The sequence below is a fragment of the Diadema setosum genome, chromosome 8 (assembly GCF_964275005.1).
Source record: "Diadema setosum chromosome 8, eeDiaSeto1, whole genome shotgun sequence".
NCBI lineage: Eukaryota > Metazoa > Echinodermata > Echinoidea > Diadematoida > Diadematidae > Diadema > Diadema setosum.
The window spans coordinates 16,631,856-16,654,481 of record NC_092692.1 but is presented as its reverse complement, the minus strand read 5'-3'; the positions used below and the strand labels follow the sequence as shown (position 1 = coordinate 16,654,481).

At 38.4% G+C, this 22,626-nt stretch overlaps 1 protein-coding gene across 1 annotated transcript; it reads right to left on the bottom strand.

Annotated features, from left to right (window-relative positions):
• Window positions 1-2,992: 2,992 nt before the first annotated feature.
• LOC140231643 (centrosomal protein 20-like) lies at window positions 2,993-16,123 on the bottom strand. Its single transcript, XM_072311792.1, has 5 exons — window positions 16,021-16,123; window positions 10,726-10,923; window positions 9,931-10,015; window positions 7,544-7,686; window positions 2,993-6,571 (listed from the first exon to the last, which is right to left on the bottom strand). The coding sequence occupies exons 1-5, from the start codon at window positions 16,046-16,048 to the stop codon at window positions 6,507-6,509; spliced, it is 519 nt and encodes a 172-aa protein (XP_072167893.1). The 5' UTR covers window positions 16,049-16,123; the 3' UTR covers window positions 2,993-6,506.
• Between the last annotated feature and the right edge of the window lie 6,503 nt (window positions 16,124-22,626).

Genomic DNA, 22,626 nt, shown 5'->3' with positions numbered 1-22,626 from the left:
ACATTATGCTAAAATTTGGGATCATAAAACGGGCAGGAAAGTGTGTTTTTTAGCAGTTTATCTTGAACATTTTTTTTTTTGGCAGAATAGTGTGATTAAGTGTGCCTTTAGAGTCTCCTTTCCATTTCTTAATAACCTTGTACACATTCTTCACTTTCAACTCCTATAACTTTTGAAAGGATGATGCTACTGCTTTGAAAGTTGGCATTAATTAAGGACAGAATGTGTTAATTAAGCATGCTCAATTTCAGTTTAATTTGATAATTTGTTCATTGTTGTTACTAGCGTGGTTTACATCCTGTTTTTTGTACTATCATTCAGGATTTCCAAGGTTGTGTTTCAGCTAAGTTACATAGATTATACGGAGTACTATAAATTATTTGATAGTGCCTTTTGGGATCATCACTAAGTATCTTTGAAACAAAGTGTAATTTAACATATTACATGAGCTGCATTGAACTGAAATAGGCTGTATGGATTGTATGCATGTACAATGTATATTATTCAGTCGAAATGTGTCTGACATTGAATTAACAAGACATCTGAAGCATGTATTGTAATCATGTATGTATTACGCTGTAAATCAGCCTACACGTCACCTGAAGTTGTATGATAGACCTGCATGTTCAATACAACCATTTACATTTCAAGTTTGTATACAATGCATGCCAGTTGCACGTAATGATGGTTCATTACATGTAAATGTTGAAATAACAGAACAGGTTCTACTGATTCCTCAAATGTCTACAATCATGCATTCAACAACACAGTCACTGAAGCCTGTTTTATACGTGCATTGTTAAAAGCAGGTACTTTTATGTGCATGATATTTGTGCACATAACTTCCCATAATGTTTGTACTTTTACCTCTGCCAAGGTTATTTTTTTGTCAATATTAGTTTGTCTGTTCATCTGTTTGCGAAATAACTTAAAAAGTCGTGAATGGTTTTGAATGAAACTTACAGAAAAAAAGTTGATAATGACACAAGGAACACATATAATGTTGGGAGTGATCCAGGTAACCATTGTTCTTTATATCTTCTGTGATACATACTCTATTGTACTGTATCTGTTTCTACAGCACTACAAGTATCTTTTTAGGTAGAATGAGCGCTTTATGAGAGTCTCACTAGGTAGTAGTACATGTAGTAGTAGTAGTAGTAGAAGTAGTAGTAGTAGTAGTAGTAGTAGTAGTAGTAGTAGTAGTAGTAGTTTCATCATCATCATTATATGCTTACAAGAAGATACTCTTTTTCCTACTTTTTTGAAGTATTATCATAGGCAAATATAGGACCAACAAATGAGGGAGGTCAATCTGCGCATATTTGAGGTGTGCACAAGTGCACCGAGTGCATGCTCAAGGTGCAGCGTGCTGCTGCGCTGATGAGGTAGACTCTGCATGCTGAGACACAACAGAAGGGCTTCGATCTTACTACATGTATTGGGAAAACAGTGATTTTCAGCATGCATGCATGTATGGGTAGAAGTGAGCTGCTTGGCAGGGGTCTGCGCTCTCCCGAGTGCTTTTCAAGTGACTTTGAAATTAAAATGTATATACCTCCAAGTGACAGAAACTTGCCAACGAGGACATGAAACGCTATAGGTGCATGTATGCAGGCATAGTGTACCAGTGAGATATAATGGATTCTGTGCAGTGCTGAATGTCGGCATATGATATTCTGCTGACCCCATCTTCTCTGTGTAATGACATACTTTTTTTCATTACATGTTTGTCTAGTTTGTGTATAGTGTGCGCATTGAACATATGGCAATATGTACTTTATTTGTTGCCTCCAAAGCAGGTTCATGCAGAATGTTTTTTGAGGTGAAACTGTACCTGCACGGAGTCACACTTTATGATATACGTGTAAGTAAACATGATTGTTTTTCCAGCACAATAAATCATATACGTTGTATGGTAACAGGTATCGTCATCTCCAGCCTGATAAATCATATTGTCAACAGCACCGAGAACCGATATAAACCTCCATCGTTAACATAAAAAAAAAAAAGCCAACAAACATAAATAGATAATAAAGTAATCCAAGATATTAAGTCCAGTGTTTAAACCATGTACATGGGTACCTAAACTAAGTTTTTGTAAATATCATTTATGTGTATCTTTTCTCACCAAAACCATGACTGTCGGCCACAGAGCTTGAAAACTATGCATGGCTGCACACTGACTGCTCCTTGTTATATTTTTTGAATGACTGATTTTTCATCAAATCTTGGCAGCAGGTAACAGCTGAACAAATATTTAGTTACAGGTATTCAAATAGCAAATACATGTATTTGGTTACCAAAGTTGATATGAACAAGACTAGGATAACTGCACTTTGAATTAGGTAGTCTTAAATTGCAGACCACGGGGTGGGAAATCCTTGCTGTGTTTTAATAATGCACTTATGTACATGTATTTATTTTTAGTCAGTGGTCACCAGCTGAAATGTGCTTCCAACTTAAATCCATGCCTGAAACAAAGGAAATTGTACATCAGTTGATACGACAGATCTCTGGCACTTGTCACAAATTCATTGTATGTTTGTATGTTCCAGAGTATGAAACTTTATCACTTATACAACCTACATGTATTTCATGTGGTGACATTAAGTTTGTAATTAAGAGCTTTCAAAATTCTGGAAATAATATTTGAATAAACTTCTTTTTTTAACGGGCATTTTACACAAATATACTGTCAGTTTATGAGCAGTAAAGATTTTCTTTTCATGTGACAGTTTGTGCCTCCCATCTTATGGTTATACAAGAAATCAAAGAGAGAGAGAGAGAGAGAGAGAGAGAGACAGACAGACAGAGGGAAAGGAGGAGTGAATAATACTCTGCATGATTGTGTCGAGATATTGTATCATAGTCATGGTACATGTTTATGTATGGTTCAATTTCATATCTTTTTTGCTCTGTCAGACACAGCAAAAAGGAAACAAAATTGTTCTACAACAAGTGACAAACACAGCAAAAACTTTGAAAATACTTGTACAATTTTATTCAACAATTTTATTGCAATGAGAATAAAAGAAATTTAATGAAGATTGAACAAAAAACACACACAAAAAAAAGAACAAAACAAACCAACAGTAATTTGTCAGGAAAATGTAGTGGCGGATGTGATGGCAACATATTTTCCTGGGACTAAGACTCTAACATGCTGGACCAAGACCCACGTAAGGCACCTGTGTCATCATTCAGCTTTCTGACTCGCAACCCTAATGCAAATTTGATAAGGTCCAGTGGCTATATCTGGGTCTGGACTGTCCAGGCATGAGAAGTAGTGTCCCATGGCAATGTGTTGGGCAAGTATAGTGTTGCAGAGCATTGGAACCAGTAGCTTTTTGCTTTAAGACCCAAAGCCATAGGGCCATCTTGTGCACTATCTAATGACTCCTTGCTTTTTCTCAACATACATTGTAATTCTTCCAAGTTGTTTGGCAGGCTCCAGTCTTTGTCAATGCCCAGTTTACAATTGGGTTCGTTCGTAAGATTTTCTCAAAGTTTTTGATTTGAATATGATACTGCTCTTTTAATAGTCCACGTCAATCCTCTATTTATTTGAAGTGATTCCTTTTCTAAAGCAAAGAGAACTACGGGTAAATACATTTGGAGTAATACCGCGCTGGGATTCCCATGTGTACTGTGTTTTGCAGTTCAGAGTTTGAAAACCAAAAGGACATTTGTGCAAAAGGATATTTGTGTGTGTGCCACTGTCTTTCTTGCTCATTTTGTAAAATACAACGTACATTGTACAAGCATGTGACAAAACTCAGGAGGACTCCGTCTCTGGAATGTGATTGATGAAACTGTACACAGAGAATCGATAAAGCATACAATGTAATATAAAGTTACAACAATGAGTCAACACAATGTATGCAGCAATGAGAGAATGCTATGAGATACACTGTAATTGTGAGTTCAGTCACATACTACATCTTCATGAGAAAGTCACCCCATTCCCACTGTGGGTCATACAACTTTGCAGTAGAGAACTTTCCACCCAGTTGGTTTCTTTTCTTAGCAAGACCTCCACAGAGTAGGTGTTTTTTTTTTTTTTTTTGTGGTAACAATAGAGAGTACTTAACAAAGCATGAAATCATAGTCATTCATCGCCAGGAAACCTGACTATCTGTGAACACAAAGGTTGCTATTCCATGCTGGTAGGGCCAACAATACCTGGTTCTAAACCACTGACCAAAGACTTGAACAAGAGTATTTTGTGTTAAACCAGCACTGAGCTAAATCAAAAGATTGTGGCATTATCGCTTTGGTACTCTCTTTGCTGTGGCTAATGATGCGACGGAAATTGAGTTCATAATGATGTGACGGAAATTGAGTTCATAACAATGGTCGACTCTGTGACCGTGTGATCATTTACGTAAACTTGGAACAAAAGGGCATCATTTTGACCAGAAAGCATCTGGCTCAGGAATATTACATCACAGTGGGTGAAATTATTGATACAAATGTAGTTAGCATTATACATAAAAGGACCTAAATCATCCTGCCATTGATTATCAGGTGAGGATTCTCTGTTAACCTGTTGAGGACGGACTGATTTTGCTGCAACACGCATTTCCCATAGATACCTGTCTGAGTATACTCGGGACTCGTCCTCAACGAGTTACTGTAACTGAAGGTCGACTAGCTGTTATTTCTTTTTTTCATACATTCTCGTGTATTTTCAGTGCCAAATCCCACTCGCAACAAACACACTTTTAACCATTATTGTGCGAATATGCATGTACGATGGGACAAATCTAAATTTGTTTGTTTTTAGAGAAGAAAAAAAAAAAACCATATCTGCCCTTCATAACTATTTGAGGAATATTTTACCAGTATGTTTTTTTTTTTTGTGTGTGTGTGTTGCCATGACCACTCTTACACGCATAATACTGATAATGTACCATTTTGGGAGACTGGAAAATGCTTTATGGATTCAGGAAAGGAAACTGAAAATACATTGTATGAACATGATATGATACTTTCTTGTCTTTTGATTTCTCATTGCCAACTTGTGGCCACATTTTGTTCATTAATGTAAGATATGCCTTGTCGATTCAATGAAGGTACATGTCAGATCTTATGTGATACCCAGGTAAATACTCTAAGTCTGCACTTCAACTCAATATTGAATTTATCACACAGCACTCTCTATACACAGAATATTGATATACAATGTACCTGTACAAGCATTCTTAAAGGAAACCTCCGGATGATTTTTATATTTTTACATTTGAACAACTATAAATTAGTTATAATGAGGACAGAGTTTCAGAATTTGTGATAATTGGGATGAAGAATAAGAATATTTTCAAAATTTAGAACAAATTGCAATGAACAAGGATGATGACATGGCAGAGTCACCATAAGAATGTATGAGTTGGGGCTCAAGGAAGCAGAACAAAAGAAGAAGGCATGCATATATTATACACAGGTGAACTCGCAAGCAAGCGGTATTGCAATGGAATTATACTGCTACATTTCTGAAATATGTGAACCTCCTATGTCATCATCCTTGTTCAGTGTAATTTGTTCAAGGTTTTTCAAAGTATTGTTTCTCTGCTCAAGAACCACAATAAATTCCACAAATCTATACATGGAGTTGTCGATTTATGAACTACATGATGTGAAATTATGAAAATCGTCTGGAATGTCCCTTTAACCCATTGAGGACGGAGTCCCAAGTATATTCGGGCAAGCGTCTATGGGAAATGCATGTTGCAGCAAAATTAAACCGTCCTCAACGGGTTAATTCAACGTTAACACATTTCAGTGTCATGAAAACAAAGTAAAAAGAAATCACTTGCAAAGTGATCACCTGTAAACTACTGAGGCTGTACTGCTGGCATGAGAGTTAAAGCCATTCCCTCTCTACATTTGACTATCTTACTGCTTCAATCCCTCTAAACACTCCACAACACATTCTGAAAAGCCTGCATATATAGGCCCATCCATACAAGCTGGGGGATTTCCGGGTACATTCTTGGGGCTTTGTTTTATTTCTTGTGTTAAACTGCACAAGCTTTATATGCCCTTTGTCTTCTTAGACTTCACAGATATTTCTTTCTTTTGTTTTGTTTTGTCGTGGACAGAGCATAGAAGCAGTTTGAAAGAAACATAATGAAATCATATTTTTGAAAAGAAGTAGCCAAATGCAGGTCAAAAGATAAAGTTCCAAATTTGTCTATAAAGGTTGGTGTGACATTTTTGGCCATTTAGGGAAGACCTATCATGCATCCAACATCACACATTCCTGCAAGTTGTGAAAGGATAAATTGTATATAGTACAGCATGCGATCTTTTTATTTTCACAAACTCTGGGCATGCTAGCAGTCAGGCCCTAGCAAAACTGACCCCATCCCTTCCCCCAAGGACAGTCATGGGGACTTGGGCATTGCGGTGTCTGAAAGACCAGTTGACCTGGGGCATCCTTGATTCTGGATTCCAGCGGATTTTGCCCTTTAAACATCACGCACGGTAACCCTGGGAGACCGTCATCTCCCCGTGCTGTGAATGGTGAAGGGCTCCCCTACGCGTACGTCAGAGTGTGATGGCAGATCTGTTACAAAGAGAAGAGAGTACTACGTGTAGCATGCAGTTTTGAAATACTGTACTAGCACCATGGTGTCATCCTTGCCTCCCTAAACCAGTGGAAGTCCTTTGATTTCTGGCTGCTGTGCAGGAGGCTACAGCAAGGTCTGGGCAACTTAAATGCTGACACAAATGCAGTCAAGTCATTAATCTCCGCTCAAAATGGTTCCATGCCATTTGCTCCTGCGGCAATTGCTTCCAAACATAATTTCTACTCACAAACATAACCTTTAACCCTAATCCTGATCCTCACATCAAACTAAACCTGAAATCCTATTACAACCCTAACAGTAAGCCTATTAAGTCTTTGGGGAAAATAAGACCACAGCAATTGTCCTAGGAGCAAATGTCATGTCACCGAGCAACACATGCAGCTTAACATGGATTGAGAAAGGATTATGACTGCCTATATACTTGTGTAATTAACACAACTCAATCACTTTGAAAGGTATAAAGAACTGTGACAGTAACTGTGGTCTGCAAAGAGAAATTCTTAAGAAAATCACAGGATCTTTTAAAAGGTTAGACCTAAACAACCTACAGCTGCAGACAACTGAATGAAATCCCCCATCAATATTATGCAGCAATCTCTTCCATTACAACCTGCTGCTTAGTTGAGTTTTTACAAACATGGCATACATATTTGGCACGCAAAACAGTCCTAAGATTACCTTGACAAGGTGTTCTGATGATACTGAAGATTTAAAAGGAATGTCTGACACTGTAGAATTAATGTACAAAATCCTACATGGAAACTGCAGTATTTCAGAGGCAAAGGGTTTAAACATGCAAGTCAAACTTAACTTTGTCCATTTATCTATGTACTCAAGAAAGTGTAACTAGTTGAATGCATCAGGTGAGGATTAAACCTATAGCTTTCTGTAGAAGTACAGCTAGAAGATGTGCAAATCCACGGTCTGTATGAACGTGGCATCCTTACCTTCTTTTGATGTAGGACGGCTGTCAGTCCGGACAGGGAGAGACTTGAAAAGGTTTGGGATGGGTGGATGCTGCCCTGCCAGCAGGGACATTCCCTTTCCTTTGCCCTGGAGAAAGTGGGCGAGTATGCCATACAGCAGAGGTCTGCGGGGAGAAAGCGACACTTCAAGGCTTCAGTGAAAATTCACATCTTCAAAGTATTTTTTTTTTTTTGGGGGGGGTGGGGTGGGGAGTTGTGTCACATGAAAACTTTACTTTTTGGGGTGGTTTTGCTTGTTTTGTTACTTTGACTTAATGGATGTGTGTGTGTGTCTGTGTGTCTGTGTGAGCATTTTTTAGAAAATAGAACATATAATTGAGAAACAATGAAGTGGGCAACCAGTGATAATCACGAATATTAAAGGATAATTCTTGCCTTGAAACCAGTGTATGAACAGAAGGCAGGCATGAGACCACTGCTTGATTAACAACAACAACAACAACAACAACAACAACAACAACAACAAAAGAAAAACATTTTATACTATCATGTGAATCTCTAAAGACACTAACTCTAAATTGCCATGCACAAGTTGAACATTCCACAGCATGACTCTCCTGGAGAAACCTGTTTGTTCCTCATTATCTTATCGACTTGTTCTGACCTGTCCATCTATGACTTATGCAGTCATTGTAGTAATGGTGCATGATTTTCTCCACAGAGGTTATGGCTTTATATCATAAGCCCAAGTCTTTGCATGCTTCACCTTTGGAACAGTGCTTTTCAAATCCAATCAGAGGTAAACAAATATGTGACCCGCTACAACAAAATGATCCTAAAGTCGGGCGAAGTCGATTATTTGAAAATCGTATGATATAATCCCCTAATCTTTCTGCTTTAAATTGATATATAACACATTTTATAAAAACAATCGGCTGCGGAAATATCGACGTTTAAAAGAGAGCATGTCGAGACGTCTGGAAAATCACTGCTTCGAGAAAAGCGCCCTAAATGTCTTCCTTTCGACGCAATCGCAATCAAGGGACACGCAAGTCAGTTTTCACCTCTGGACAATAGAAGATAAGCCCTAGCAACCCCCGAAGAGTTAATTCAAGCACATCAGCGTCGGCGGTCTCCTCACGAACCAATCAGTGACCAGGATGTGAGAAGCGGCTGATCATAGCACACCCCGCCCGCACGCACCAGTCGACTGGGCAGTGTGTGAGCTTCACACTTCGGTTAGCAGCAAGCAGCAAACTGACCAATGAGATCACTCTGGTCGTTGTTAGGGGCGGAACCTATCTGTGGCGCTCAATCCAAATTTTCGAACCAGTTTCTGCTTCGTTGAAACGCCAAAAAACATGGCTCAGAAAAATGCTATTTTTTTATCTTTCCTTTGATCATTTTGCTTCAAAATTTCGACAGATGATAGAAGACATGTTAGACTCCAATAATATATCAAAATCAGAAAATCATAAGTTTTGACCAATTTCAATGCTCTGACTTCAAACTCGATTTTCACGGCTTCTACCGTGAGCGACTTTAGGACCTTTTGTTGTAGCGGGTCACATATACATACTGTACCTGATTTTTTTATTTACCTTGTAAAGATAAGCCAATATTAATTTTGAAGACTGTTTCTGTAACCTTACAGTGTACTACATGTATCTCTTCAGAACTAACTGGGACCATAAACCAACTTTCAATTTACTTGGGAAGTAATTAGAAGCTTATTAACACTTGCAAAATTGATCATACTTACTGTAAACCGCCTTTGAATTGATTATATCAAATACTCTTTTTTTTTTCTATTTCCCCAGAGGTGCCAAGTAGATTAAAAATCAATGATAAAATTACAACTTTGAGAGCAATCTCTGGGCATATCTACAGTTGTCAGAAGGTAAAGGAACAAATACATACAATGTATTGGGCTTTACTGTGTTTTTTAGAATTTAGAATACAACATCCTCAATCTCCCAAGGAAGATACAACCTTCGCAAGTGGAAAACACCAACAATACGCAGTAAGTAAGTCAAACTTCTATGTTAGGTTCAACCTCTAGTGTGCCAAAAAAGTTTTTCAGCCAGCGCCAAGTGTGTCAATCCTCAACTGACATAACTATAAAGACTCAGCAAGAAAAAAAAGAATCAACCAAAACAAACAAACAAAGTAGGCAAAGAAGTTAAAGTGGAAGTCTTGGAAAATTACTATGAATAATGAAATAGGTCAATACAACCTGCCAAGACTGACAAGATACATGCAATGACTGTAAGCCATCTGCAAGATCATAACATGACACCCCTGGCAGAGGTGAAAAACTATGTCGTGGCATGTGGTGTCATGTGGTGGCATGTGATGGGAAGGAGTTTGATCATACATTCTAAAATGAGTGTCTATACTTGACTCACATGCTAGCACTGTGTCGGTCCTCTGCGATGTTAAGCTCCTCTGCCAAAAACTTACGATCCAGTGGAGTAGTTGGCTGTCCAGACTCTTTAGAATTTGAAAGGAATAAATGATACTGTACTTGTAACGGAGCACAGTGCAAGATGGGGAATGATGACAGCTGGTTGGTAAGGAGTGTTTTCCGGGCAGCTCCCATCAGGGTTTAATCTCAAGGTTTGTCTTCAAAACCAGGCTCACTACACCTGTTGTTGAAACCATCTTGCTTCATGTTCATGGTACTTTTTTTCCCCCGCTTTTCTAATCTTTCTTTCTTTCTCGTTTTTAATGAAGCATTAGGTCATGCTCATCAGACGAATGCTAAAATATACATCTGAGACTGTCTATTTAGACACCCTTACTACACCCAATATGCACCATTTGACAAAGACATGATTACAGACCTGTAACCCCTGCACAATAAGTGGTCCCTTAAACACAAATTAGTTTGGGTGATGATGCTGTTTGATCATATTGGTCACAAAGTGGGATGCTACAGAACCTATGTCCATTGCTAGGAGGGGCTAAAACTCATTTTTACGAGAGTAAAATAAATGTGTACATATGCCGAGTTACGGAGTGAGGTCTTTAGACAAATAAACAAAGACCACAATCCTGAATCAACGTTATGAGAGAATCAAATGAAAACTTTAGATAAGGCTGGCTTCTTCAGTAGGCAAAATTGATTGGTCCATTCATTTTTCCAAGAGTACTTGTACTTCACATTCATCACGCTTTTCCAAACAAAGATTTCAGCAAACCTGTCAGAAGGACAGATGATGTGTATTTGTACTGGTTGAACTCCAAGTACTCCCGGATAAGTTCATTGAGGAGGAGGTTTTCATTGCTCAGCTGGGGCCTCTTCTGTAGGGGGTCATTAAGGGCATGGAAGACTTCTGCCCTCACCCGTGCCTTGACCTCTCCAAGGACCCCTCGGTTCTCCAGAGTTTCCTTCACAACTGCAAGAGCAAACAAACAAATAGAAAGAAATTATAGTCAAGCCAACTAAAGAAGCATTATTAGTTTCTGGTCCCAACTTTTTGAAAAAAAAAAGGGGGATGTGGGCTTTTTTTTTTTTTTTGCTTTTTCTAGGAAACAGTCAACGCCATGGGTTAAAAAACAGCCGATCCACTGCACAATGCTATTAGGGTAGTCTAATATCCTATCATTATGCCTCCGCAACGAAGTGGCCGGAGGCATTATGTTTTCGGGTCGTCCGTCCGTCCCGTTTTGTTTTTGTCGATATCTCAAGAACCGTGTGGTGGTTTTACATCAAACTTGGTATGGGGGTATATCCTTGGGGGATAATACTTTGTGTGGATTTTAGGGTCACAGGGTCAAAGGTCAAAGGTCACAGCTTATTTTGTGAAAAAAAAATTGAAATTTCATGTTTTTCTCCATATCTCGCAAATGGTTCAAGGTATCTTCATGGAACTTAATATATATGCTTGTACCGATGGGCAGTGATTATCTAGGGAAGTTGGGGGGTCATGGGTAAAAGGTCGGGGGGTCAAAGGTCAAGGTCAACTCCTCAAAATATTACTACTTTCCTTAAAATGCAATATGCCTGAAGGTTGTTTTTTTTTTTTAACTTGATGTATGGCATGTATTACCCAATATTTTTGGGGAAATTTCTTGCCAAAAGGTCAAAGGTCAAAAGGTAAAAGGTCAAGTGAAAGTGCTAAATTGCACTTTTTCCTCCATATCTCCAAAGTAACTCAAGGTATCATAATGAAACTTACATATTTATGCATGTTCTACCTAACAGTGATTCTCTGTGGAAATGTGAGGTCAAAGGTCAAAGACCAGGTTTAGATAATGCCATTTTCCCATTTGATACTGAAATTATACTTTTTCTCAATACCTTGAAAATTACTCAATGCATAAACTTATAAAAGGGTCAAAAGTCAAATAAAAATCATCAGTTCCCCAAATACCTGCACTCTGACATTTGAATAATTCCTCCAATTGAACCTAGTTCTAGGAAAGTGAACATTCAGCACATTTGTGGCAAACCTGTCATTTTAATATTTTGCCAATTGTGTGAAACTGTCATCACACATTGTCAAGACATTGTACTATAGACCTATTAGGAGAACCATGCATTATGGCAGAGGCATATCAGTCGCCGTAGCGATATATCTTTTTTATTATGCAGATTGTTACGTGCAAAATGTTGTCATTTTACAGTATACAAGAATGGGACAGAAATAGAATACAGGTTAGATGTGGGACAGCCTAAGAACCTAACCAAACTGAGGTACACGTACATGTACATAACAAAGTTAGAAACTGGAAAGAAGGAGATAGGCTTTGCTGTCTTACAATACTCTTTATGTGACATGGTGTAAACCCCCGTGTGCCACATGATTCTGAGACACCAAGGTAGTCCTGCCTTAGGGAAACATTCTGTTTTTCAAATCTATGTTACTTCTATAGATTTCTGCTAGGGTGGTCATAAGTTAAATTGCAGAGAAAATGCCAAGCTTTGCTTTGATGTAAATAAAATGACAAAATCCATTCTTTACTTTCTTTCAATTGACTTGGGGCTAAACTAGTACTACTGTACTGTAAAGGCATGACTTTTGCATGCAAAACAGTGACAGAAACTTGGAATTCACACAAAAATCCAGTAGGGAACGCCACTTGTTAGTCAATCACAACATAAAATGCACGCTATATGTGAGAGGAACGGAAGCATGAGAAATGCTTTCATTGTACAGCGGCATTTGGCGATTTATCGATAGGTTTGGGCGGGTTTATGCATTTGAGCAGAATATGCGAAGTTGGCACGCCATCGACTGAGTCAGATGTGCAAACGTGGCACATAAAGAGTTAATATCAGGGTAAAGAAAACACCAGGCTCTATAGACTACAGTAACTTACTGACTACAACAGTGTAGAAGTCTAGCTAATAAAGTACCGTAATATTATATGATCCCTCAGCTTCCCCCCCTTTTTTTTTTATGTTTATAAATTGTAGAATAGAATTAGGGATCCCACATAGTACAATGTATGTATGTATGTGCTTGCCAGACATTGTAAATGTAGGCCCTACACAATGTGTAGTTAAAGGGTGTGTACAGTTCTGGTTGAGGTGAGGATTTAGCTTTTATTAGTTTAACGTTTTGCGAGATATTCAGAAACCACTCTATGACCCAATTTACACATGGGCCGGCTTTATTGAGTCGGCCTCACGCCGGCGTCAAGCCGCCTCCCAAAAATTTCGAAAGTGTGTTTACACATAGCAGATTGGTTGGCTGGACGCCTTGACTACCCCCCGTTTACATACGGCGGCTTGGCTGGTCTGCGTGGTGAGACTTATGAGTCTGACTGGGTGGGACTATACGAAGTATTAAACAAGGAAAAGTAGAAATTACGCGGTGCGTAATATATATATGTCCCCGCCGGAAGTAGCATTTTGTAGCAAAATGTACAATAAAGGTCAAAAATCAAGGTCAAAGGTCAAAGAAGTCAAAGGTCAAAATTCTGTGTAGAAGTTTTGAAGCGCTCACCTAGTGCCATCACATAAAGCAAACGGAATCGAAATCGGGTTAGAAATGGTGAAGGAGTAGCATTTTGTAGCAAAATGTGCAACAAAATGTAGGTCAAAAATCAAGGTCAAAGGTCAAAGGTCAAAATTCTGTGTAGAAGTTTTGAAGCCCTCACCTAGTGCCGTCACATAAAGCAAACGGAATCGAAATTGGGTTAGAAATGGCGAAGGAGTAGCATTTTGTAGCAAAATGTACAATACAGGTCAAAAAATCAAGGTCAAAGGTCAAAGAAGTCAAAGGTCAAAATTCTGTGTAGAAGTGTTGAAGCCCTCACCTAGTGCCATCACATAAAGCAAACGGAATCGAAATCGGGTTAGAAATGGCGAAGGAGTAGCATTTTGTAGCAAAATGTACAATATAGGTCAAAAAATCAAGGTCAAAGGTCAAAGAAGTCAAAGTTCAAAATTCTGTGTAGAAGTTTTGAAGCCCTCACCTAGTGCCATCATATAAAGCAAACGGAATCGAAATCGGGTTAGAAATGGCGAAGGAGTAGCATTTTGTAGCAAAATGTACACTATAGGTCAAAGGTCTAGGTCAAAGGTCACGACTGAAATTCTGTGTAGAAGTTTCAAAGCTCCCTTGTAGTGCTATCATATAAAGCAAACAGAATCAAAATTGGCTCATAAATGACAGAGAAGTAGCAAATTGAAGATTTTGATCACACACGGACACACACACACGTACGGAGCCCGTTTCATAGTCCCCTGCTCGAACTCGTTCGGCGGGGACAAAAACAATACAAACCTTACAAGTACAGTTACACAAACGCAACAAAACAGCAACAAAAGGATACAGAACGACTGAATAAGCAGAAAACTCATCGAGGCAGTACGGCAGGACTCCAGTGAAGCAAAATTAATCACAAAACAAAAGCACTTATTTGATTATTTCTAATAACGACAAGTTGGTCATTTCTGACGCGCGAGAGGTCAACAAAATCACGAATGATGACATATCCGCACTACAGTATTGCACAAGCCCATGTGACTCTCGACTCTTGAAAACCGGCGTCAGTCCGCTTTGTGTTTACACATACGTGAAGGCGGCGTGAGGCCGCCTTGAAGCCGACCTCAAACCACCTCCAGAGGTGGACCGAAACTGGGGCAGCCTCAAGCCGCCGTCAGTCCACTTGTGTGTTTACGTTCGAGGCGGCGTGAGGCCGGCCTCACACCGGCGTCAGTCGTATGTGTAAATGGGGTCTATAAGATGTGAAAGAGCATGCAATTCTAAGGGGTATCAAAAGTTTATTTGATGAAAATCTGTTTTGAAATGGCTGAGATATCCAAAAACAAGGTGAAACAAAGAGATCCTATTAAAAGGCATGTGTCGCCTTTCATTATCACTTTTTTGGATATCTCAGTCATTTGAAAACAAATTTTCATCAAATAAATGTTGAATCCTTCTTGAAATTACATGCTCTTTCATATTTCATAAGATTAAGAGGTTTTCATTATCTCACTTAGGAATATTCAAAACATGAATCCCCATCTCAACCAGTACTGAACAGTCCCTTTAAGCAAAGGTTCTGTACACTCCTCATTTTCATAGATCTGTTGCTCTGAATGAAGACAGACAATCTCGAATTACTTGAATTGCAAATCTAATTGAACTGAGAGTCAAAACTGAATACTGACCAGGGGTGGATCCAGGAATTCTGTAAAGGGGGGGGGGGGCAACTAATATTTCTGAGTGCCACTTTTGTGTTTCATTTCATTTTTTAAATTGTTATTTCTTTTATTTTTAACAAAAAATAATGGGGGGGGGGGGCGTGCGCTGGTTGCGCCCCCCTCTGGATCCGCCACTGCTGACAATACTGGCCGACATCAACTTCAAGTTTTCTACCCTTCTAGCAGGGAGATTTTAAACATTAACATTCAGTTCAATTTCACAAAACCAAAGTCTGATTTTTACTGCAAAGGCCAACATGCAGTTAGAAAAACCCGAGTGTGAGTTCACAACCCCTAACGTTAAAATTCAGGAGAGCCCAGAAATGTCAGTGACATAGAGTCTATTACGTTAGAGTGCTTTATTCCTACTGATAAATTGATATTGATAACGACCCCGTGATGTAAAATTAAAACCAAAATTTAAAAAAGACAGTCAAGACGCATTGCATGCATCCTCTTATTATCTTGTCTTGATTCCGACAGCACCAACTAGAGCTAGGGATTCATATAGATCTACATTTGCCTAATGTTCATTCATTACTGTGTCCGTGATTATGTGTGGTTTTCAATAAATTGAATTGAATTGGATTGAATTTAATTGGCAATCCATTGGCATTGCCACTGGCATTATTATAAAAATGAGAAAACAAAGCTAACATGAATGTGGGGTACTGGGACTATGACAAACGCAGCGCGCATATTACAGTATAGTGTAGAATTGAACTGCAACTGTGCTGTGAAACTACAATTTGTACAAAACACACACAGTCTCGACGAGACGCTTACCCTTCCAAATAAAGCAAATACCAGTGCAAACAACGGGCATCTTACATACCTGCTTTTAGTTCTTGAACTTGCGCCATTCTTATCGGTGTTTAAATCTGAGCGCTCCTCCTATGACGCCACGTCATGCCAGAGCATCGCAGCCTAGTTTTAAAAATTTAGCCAGCATGCAGCAGGTAGGTACTAGGTATTGAGCCCCCCGTCCGGCCCCCGGGGCTGGGATGGGCGGGCCGGCCGCCCAGCAGAAAAGTTGCTAGCTGAGCTGCGATTGTTTCACCACTTGCACTACGTGATACGAGGTGATTCTCTTTGGTGATAACCGCCAGTCGAACAACACGCCCAATAGTCGTATACAGGTAGGCAGGCATGTACCGGCGGCGTGTTTTTTTTAGACGGCACAGATTGGGGACCCTATCCCTAAACCGTACCCTAATCCTAATCCTAACCCTAACCATCAAACCCTAACCCTAACCCTAACCCTAACCCTAACCCCAACCCTAACCCTATCCCTAACCCTAACCCTAACCATAACCATAAACCCTAACCCAACGTTTTTCCCATAGGTTTAATACGCGCCATGCCCCAATCTGTGCCGTCTTTAAAAAAAAACGCGTACCGGCGTTGAGTAATAGCATGATAGGCAAATTCTTGAGTGTCATTTAATTTAATGTACGTCATATGTGAAACTTAATGGTGTAAAATCCAAAAATTGAAGTTTTGTTGTCTTGCTGGTGTGATCAAATCGAGCCAAGGAGAAAACTTGTCACCTCTTCATTTTTGCAATAATTTTAAGTGACCTTGGAGGGTACTCTTCGAGACATGATCTGTTACAAAGTGTATCTAAATTATTTGCAATGTTATACGCTGAAGACACCAGTAAAGCAAAAAGCAAAAATTAGTTACATGTATAATTAGCTATGTCTGGTTTGAAAGAATATTGTGATGCATGGGGTCTCAGTAAATGGTATACAAAAACAAAATCTTTTTAGAGGAAAAATAAGAAATAAGCTTGTTCTTGAATTAGATGATCAAATCTTAAATGTTGTATTCAACTTTAAATATCTAGGGGCATACCAAGGCAAGGGGTCATGACGGTACTGTGCATCACCAATCGAGAACGATCGACGCATCCTTGACTCACCATCCCGGGGGTCAAGATATAATTTTCTTATCACTTTGTTGCAATTAAAAGGTTGTATGATGTTGGTTGTATTAAGAGCAATGTTTGAAACATTGAAGAAAGGTAGGTCTATGCCTTTAGATATTGATACACAGTTGAAACTCTTTGATGCTGTTGTATAGTTTCAATTATCCTTTATGGCTGTGAAATTTTGGGATACTGTAACCTAAATCTTGTGATGAACCCGTTAATATTGAATCTCAAATTTTGTCAAATTATTTTAAGAGTATAAAGAAAATACAAGCTTAAAATATGGTATATGGTGAGCTGGGTATTTGTTTGGCTAAATGAAGAATGATTAACTTTTGGTTTGAATCAGTCTCGCAAGACGATTTCAGATTGTCTTAACAGTGTATAAAACTTGTGTTTGTTTTCTATATTTAATTAAATCAAACGAGTGTAGTTAGATGGATTCAGTTGAAGCCTTATTGAGGCCATGGGCATGTTTGGCTTAATAGATGTGCTGAATAGATTTTTATGGTTAAAAAAAAAACAAAAACATACAGTACCACATGCTCTGTCGGATCAAAGAAGACAAGAGGCAATATCTGGTAGTTAAGCCTATATATAATAATGATCATTCCACTTGAAGTGAGAACTTGTGTAAAATGCAAAAAGAAAAAATGTTGTATGAGATGAATTTTACTATTAAAATTATACATAAGGAAAGAGGAAATTGTTAATTAAAAGGTATTATTTTGAGAATCTATCCACCTTCACATTTAAGAGACTTTTTCAAGCAAGAGGTAAAGTATTGATTAATTTGTAAAGACTTTAAATGCTTTATGTATCTCAATAGGAATTCATAAATTCATCTTCCCATGACAAACAGAACTTGTGTATTTTCCCCTTTTCGTTGTGGTTGTTGTTGTTGTTAATACTTGTTGGTTGTTGTTATGATAGTTATTGTTATTATTGTTATATAATGGAACCTCATTATGATACATTGTGTACGGATTTCCATGGGACCATGCGCATGGAAATCACGTTTCTTGTGTTAATTGTCCTGTGGTGCCTAAAACAAATAGAAAATGCATGTGAAAAGAAAGTGTTTAAATCAACAGGGTCACCTTGGTGTCAACATTTATTTCTTTTTTTTTCTGAACAATTAATAACAAAGTTTCATGGTAGTAATTTGTTATTGAAACATGTTATGCTGTTTATAAACTTTGAGATTGTTATACCATGTTCTTGTGCCTATTTGATACAAGGTTTTGAACAATAAAGAAACTTGAAATTTGAAGCGATGAAATTGAAGAAGGCATGGCACCACGCAGTTTGGATCGGGCATGCACTAGCTAACATAATGTTATAACACAGAAACACACGTGTATGACAGCTATAGAATTAACACCAACGACAAAATTATAAGTGTTAAGAAAAATATAAAAAAAAAAAGAAACAGTGCAATTCAAGATTTAATCAACTAGCATGTACTATAAGATTAAAGAGACGGTCAGTTCATCAGTATCATAGTTATGTGTAGAAGATGGCATGAGGGAATTACAGTTGTGGACTGAATTCAGTCAGAGTAAACTATATAAGGTTTTCTTTTTAAACATTAAGAGAGAAAGATTTTGACGTTGATAGTTATTTTGATTACTATCTGATAAATCAATCCATGCACTATACAGTATAGGTCTACACAAGAATAGGGCTGATGTGAAATGACGATAAATCAATGAAACAATAAATCCACTATACAATTTATAGCTCAGTGCTGAAACCAAGATGTTATACATTTGGGAATCGATGCGTATCCGTAGATTTGACTTTGTATTATTTATGATACTAACATACTCGATACTGTCTTCACCAGGTTTTGAAGAAGCTCACATTAGCAGGACACTCTCTCATTAATTCCTACTTCTTTTATTTTTGAAAGCATGTGTATTTTAACTGCCAGTGTCACAGGTCTATACTGCCCCATAAAGGAGAGGGTGTTGACTTCTTCGGTCAATTTCTTCGTCTATTCTGTTATACCATCATTCCACAGAGATATTCTCTCACCGATCACTCGTCGGAAGCAAGGATGTTGCTTCCGAAGTGTATCGGATCGCTCCCCAGTCTGATGAATCCGACTTCGTTGACTATATATCAGGCGAGTGTGTGGCGCATGATCCTCATCGGACGACCTTGCCTCCTCGGATCACCACCCGACATGTCTGACACTGACCTGAAAGTCGATTATTAACTCAAGCCGGATTCATCAGACCGGTGGGTGGCCGGAAGCGATAAACAGCACTTTGTTTCAGATGAGTGAACATGACCGATGAGAGAAAATTTCTGTGGAATGGCGGTATTAGACCTATGCGTTTTAAATTTTGTTGGTGGTGCATGGTGGTGGTAATGGTGGAGGTAAATTCCTTTCTCTTTTTTTTCCTTCATCAATCATCAACGTATCATTCATAAACAAGGCAGGAAGTTAGTGGTGCTTTTATTGGCGTGCCACTTAATCTTTTGACAATTTGCCAAATTTATAATAATAATATTCTCCCAGGGTAGCCTATTATTATTATTATTATTATTATTATTATTATTATTATTATTATTATTGTTTGCCAAATTTGTGAGATTGGCGTGCACGAACCGATCTAATTTAGCGCTGTATAGTCCTGCCAATATTTTTGTTTTGACTGTCTGAATTCTGCTGTTTTTTCTGTAACCATTTAGTATTTTCTTTGAACAACCACTTCCTGAACAACTTTATTGTTCTTTATCATTTCTTCATTTTATTCTTTTTTATAGTCTTTCGTCCACGACGAGACCGAGTTCCATTGGAGTGTCTTATGGAGATGACTCATCAAGAAGAGCTATATAACAGACTGTTATAGGCCCGAGTGTCTCTGATTATGTTCCTATAGATAAAGAGTTTGAACGTGTTTTTCAATTATCTATTTTTTTCCCCGAAATTGTTCCAGTTCATGTTCTTCAGAGACCAAGTCTTATGGATGGTATCTTGCGTCACTATAATGAATCATTGAATGTTCCCGAGATGCACTAAACCCTATGGCCCGAATTCACGAAGGTGGTACATTTAATGAAACCATGGTTTAAACCATGGACAAAAACCATGGAGCGCCAAGTGTCGCATGGAATATTTCGTTGCGAAATCAGTCATTTCGTCGATGAAATGATTATTTTGTAACGAAATGACATCATTTTGTAGCTAAATGAATATTTCGTCCACGAAAATTTCGTTAACGAAACGGTAATTTTGTCGATGAAATGACCAATTTCGTAAAGAAATATTTCGTAAACACTTTGCGCTCCATGGTTTTTGTTCATGGTTTAAACCACGGTTGTCATATACCACCTAATTCGTGAATTCGGGCCTTTATGTGCTTTGAATGCTGATTGACACAGGAATATCCATAGCATATGTAGGCCTATACTGTTCAAAGTCCCTGGCAAAGTAAGGTTTAATGGAGAAATGGTATGACTTAAAACGTGCCATTGACAGTTATTTGCCATAAACATTGATATACTTGTAAGGACAGGGGGGTAATAGGTTAGTCAAGGCGAGATAGTTTTGTAAGCGTGTGAGTCTATTCTAGCCCCAGAGCCGTCATGGAGAATGACCATAATTTTTGAGAAAGTTTTCGATTCAATATAGGTTGAGTGGCCAATGCCAACGGTTTTTCCATTAATAACCAATGCCTTTTTGTGTGAGTGTGTGAGTAAAAATCTCAAAAACAAAAACAAAAAACAACAACAATTGATTTAAGGGCGGTGAGTTGGCTCAGTCGGTAGCGCGTGTGCCTCACGATCACGCGGCCCGGGTTCGAACCCGAGTCTGGACTGAGCAATGTTGTGTGTAAACATACCGTCCCCTCTAGCAAGAGGCAAAACGCTCTGTCCCTCGGATAGGACATAAAATGGAGGTCCCGTGTATGAGAGAGTCACAGCTCATGCACGTAAAAGATCCCGCTTCATTCATTCATCGCAAAGAGCAGGGTGTCTAACCCGGTGAAGTGGTCCCAACCCACATCCAACTGGACCCCATGGAAGACCAGCTTAGTGTAGCTGAATATGGGCTATCCAGCCATCTTCACAGATGGAAAATGAACAACAACAACAACAACAACAACAAGAACAACAACAACAACAACAACAACAACAAGTCGGGCCTATATTATGTAATGTCCTTTACTGAGCAATGAATTCAAATTCTTTACGTATAATTCATTCCATGGATTATAATGACTGATTTACCGAAATAATAAAGTCGTCTAAATATACATGTATAACAATCAATAATTGCACTTCACAATGTTGTCAAAGATGGGTAGGCTATGGTAATCGTAGTCGAATATTGTGAATGTATCATTATTATGAAATTTATCAAAACAACCTATCGATATCTATGACTGGCGTTCCTGGTCTCTTAAAAAAAAAAAAAAAAAAAAAAGGATATTAGGATATGTGTTGTCTAGGCCTATATATATATATACCATACAATGTGTATTCTGTATGAATTCATCTTTTTCAGAATCTACGTACACCATGCAGCTCATCCCCATGCGCTTGCATGACATGCGCTTTCCATTGGTGCATGAGTGCGGGCGGCGGTGATGGCTGGCTTGTGCCTTGAAAAGCTAGGGGTAAAAGCTGGTCAGCGGCGGTGGTAATAATAGCAATAACAATGATGATAATAATAATAATAATAATAATAATAATAATAATAATAATAATAAACTTGTTGGTGGTTTTTATTAAGCAGCTTTCTTTCTGTAGGATTGGGCGTGAAGCTTTATCTTGAATTGCTGTTCCGATGTTTGAATTGTTGTTACGATGGGTTGTGGGGAGGTGGCCAGTTTATAGGAGTTGATATACATTTCGGCAGTGGTGGATCCTGTAAATTTGTGCCTGCACAATGAATGTTTTTGTATTTCCTTTTGTCCTAATACGGTGATCCTGCTGCCATGGTGTGGAGTTGGGATTTTTGTTTTGTTTATTTGTTTGTTTGTTTTTAGTGCTTTGCCTGCCTGTGTATTTATTTACAGCCCTTATTCTCTGAATTTCGTTCGATCTCTTAGCCTTAATCACGGCAGAATGTATACCCCCCCCGCACACGCAAACACACACACACACACACACACACACACACGCACACACGCATACTCACACACACTCACACATACACACTTACTATTATCTGCAGACTATCAATTAAAGTATCCGCATTTTGTGATGAATTCAAATTTGCAGAGGTGGAGAGTTATTAATGAAATCTGGTAAATTGTTCTAAATTTGAGATCCTAATGATGACAATTTTTCTTACTGACTGTTGAAAGTACAGTTAGTTTGAAAGAAAGAAAGAGAGGGATTTCGTTTGTTATCAAAAACTCTGAATGCTATAGGGTCAGTCCATTTATTCATTTTTATCTCTTTATTCACATCTTTGAACATGGACATTCTACAAGTAACAATCAAGCACCATCTCAAGATGACAGACTCTTGAATGTGTCTGTGTGT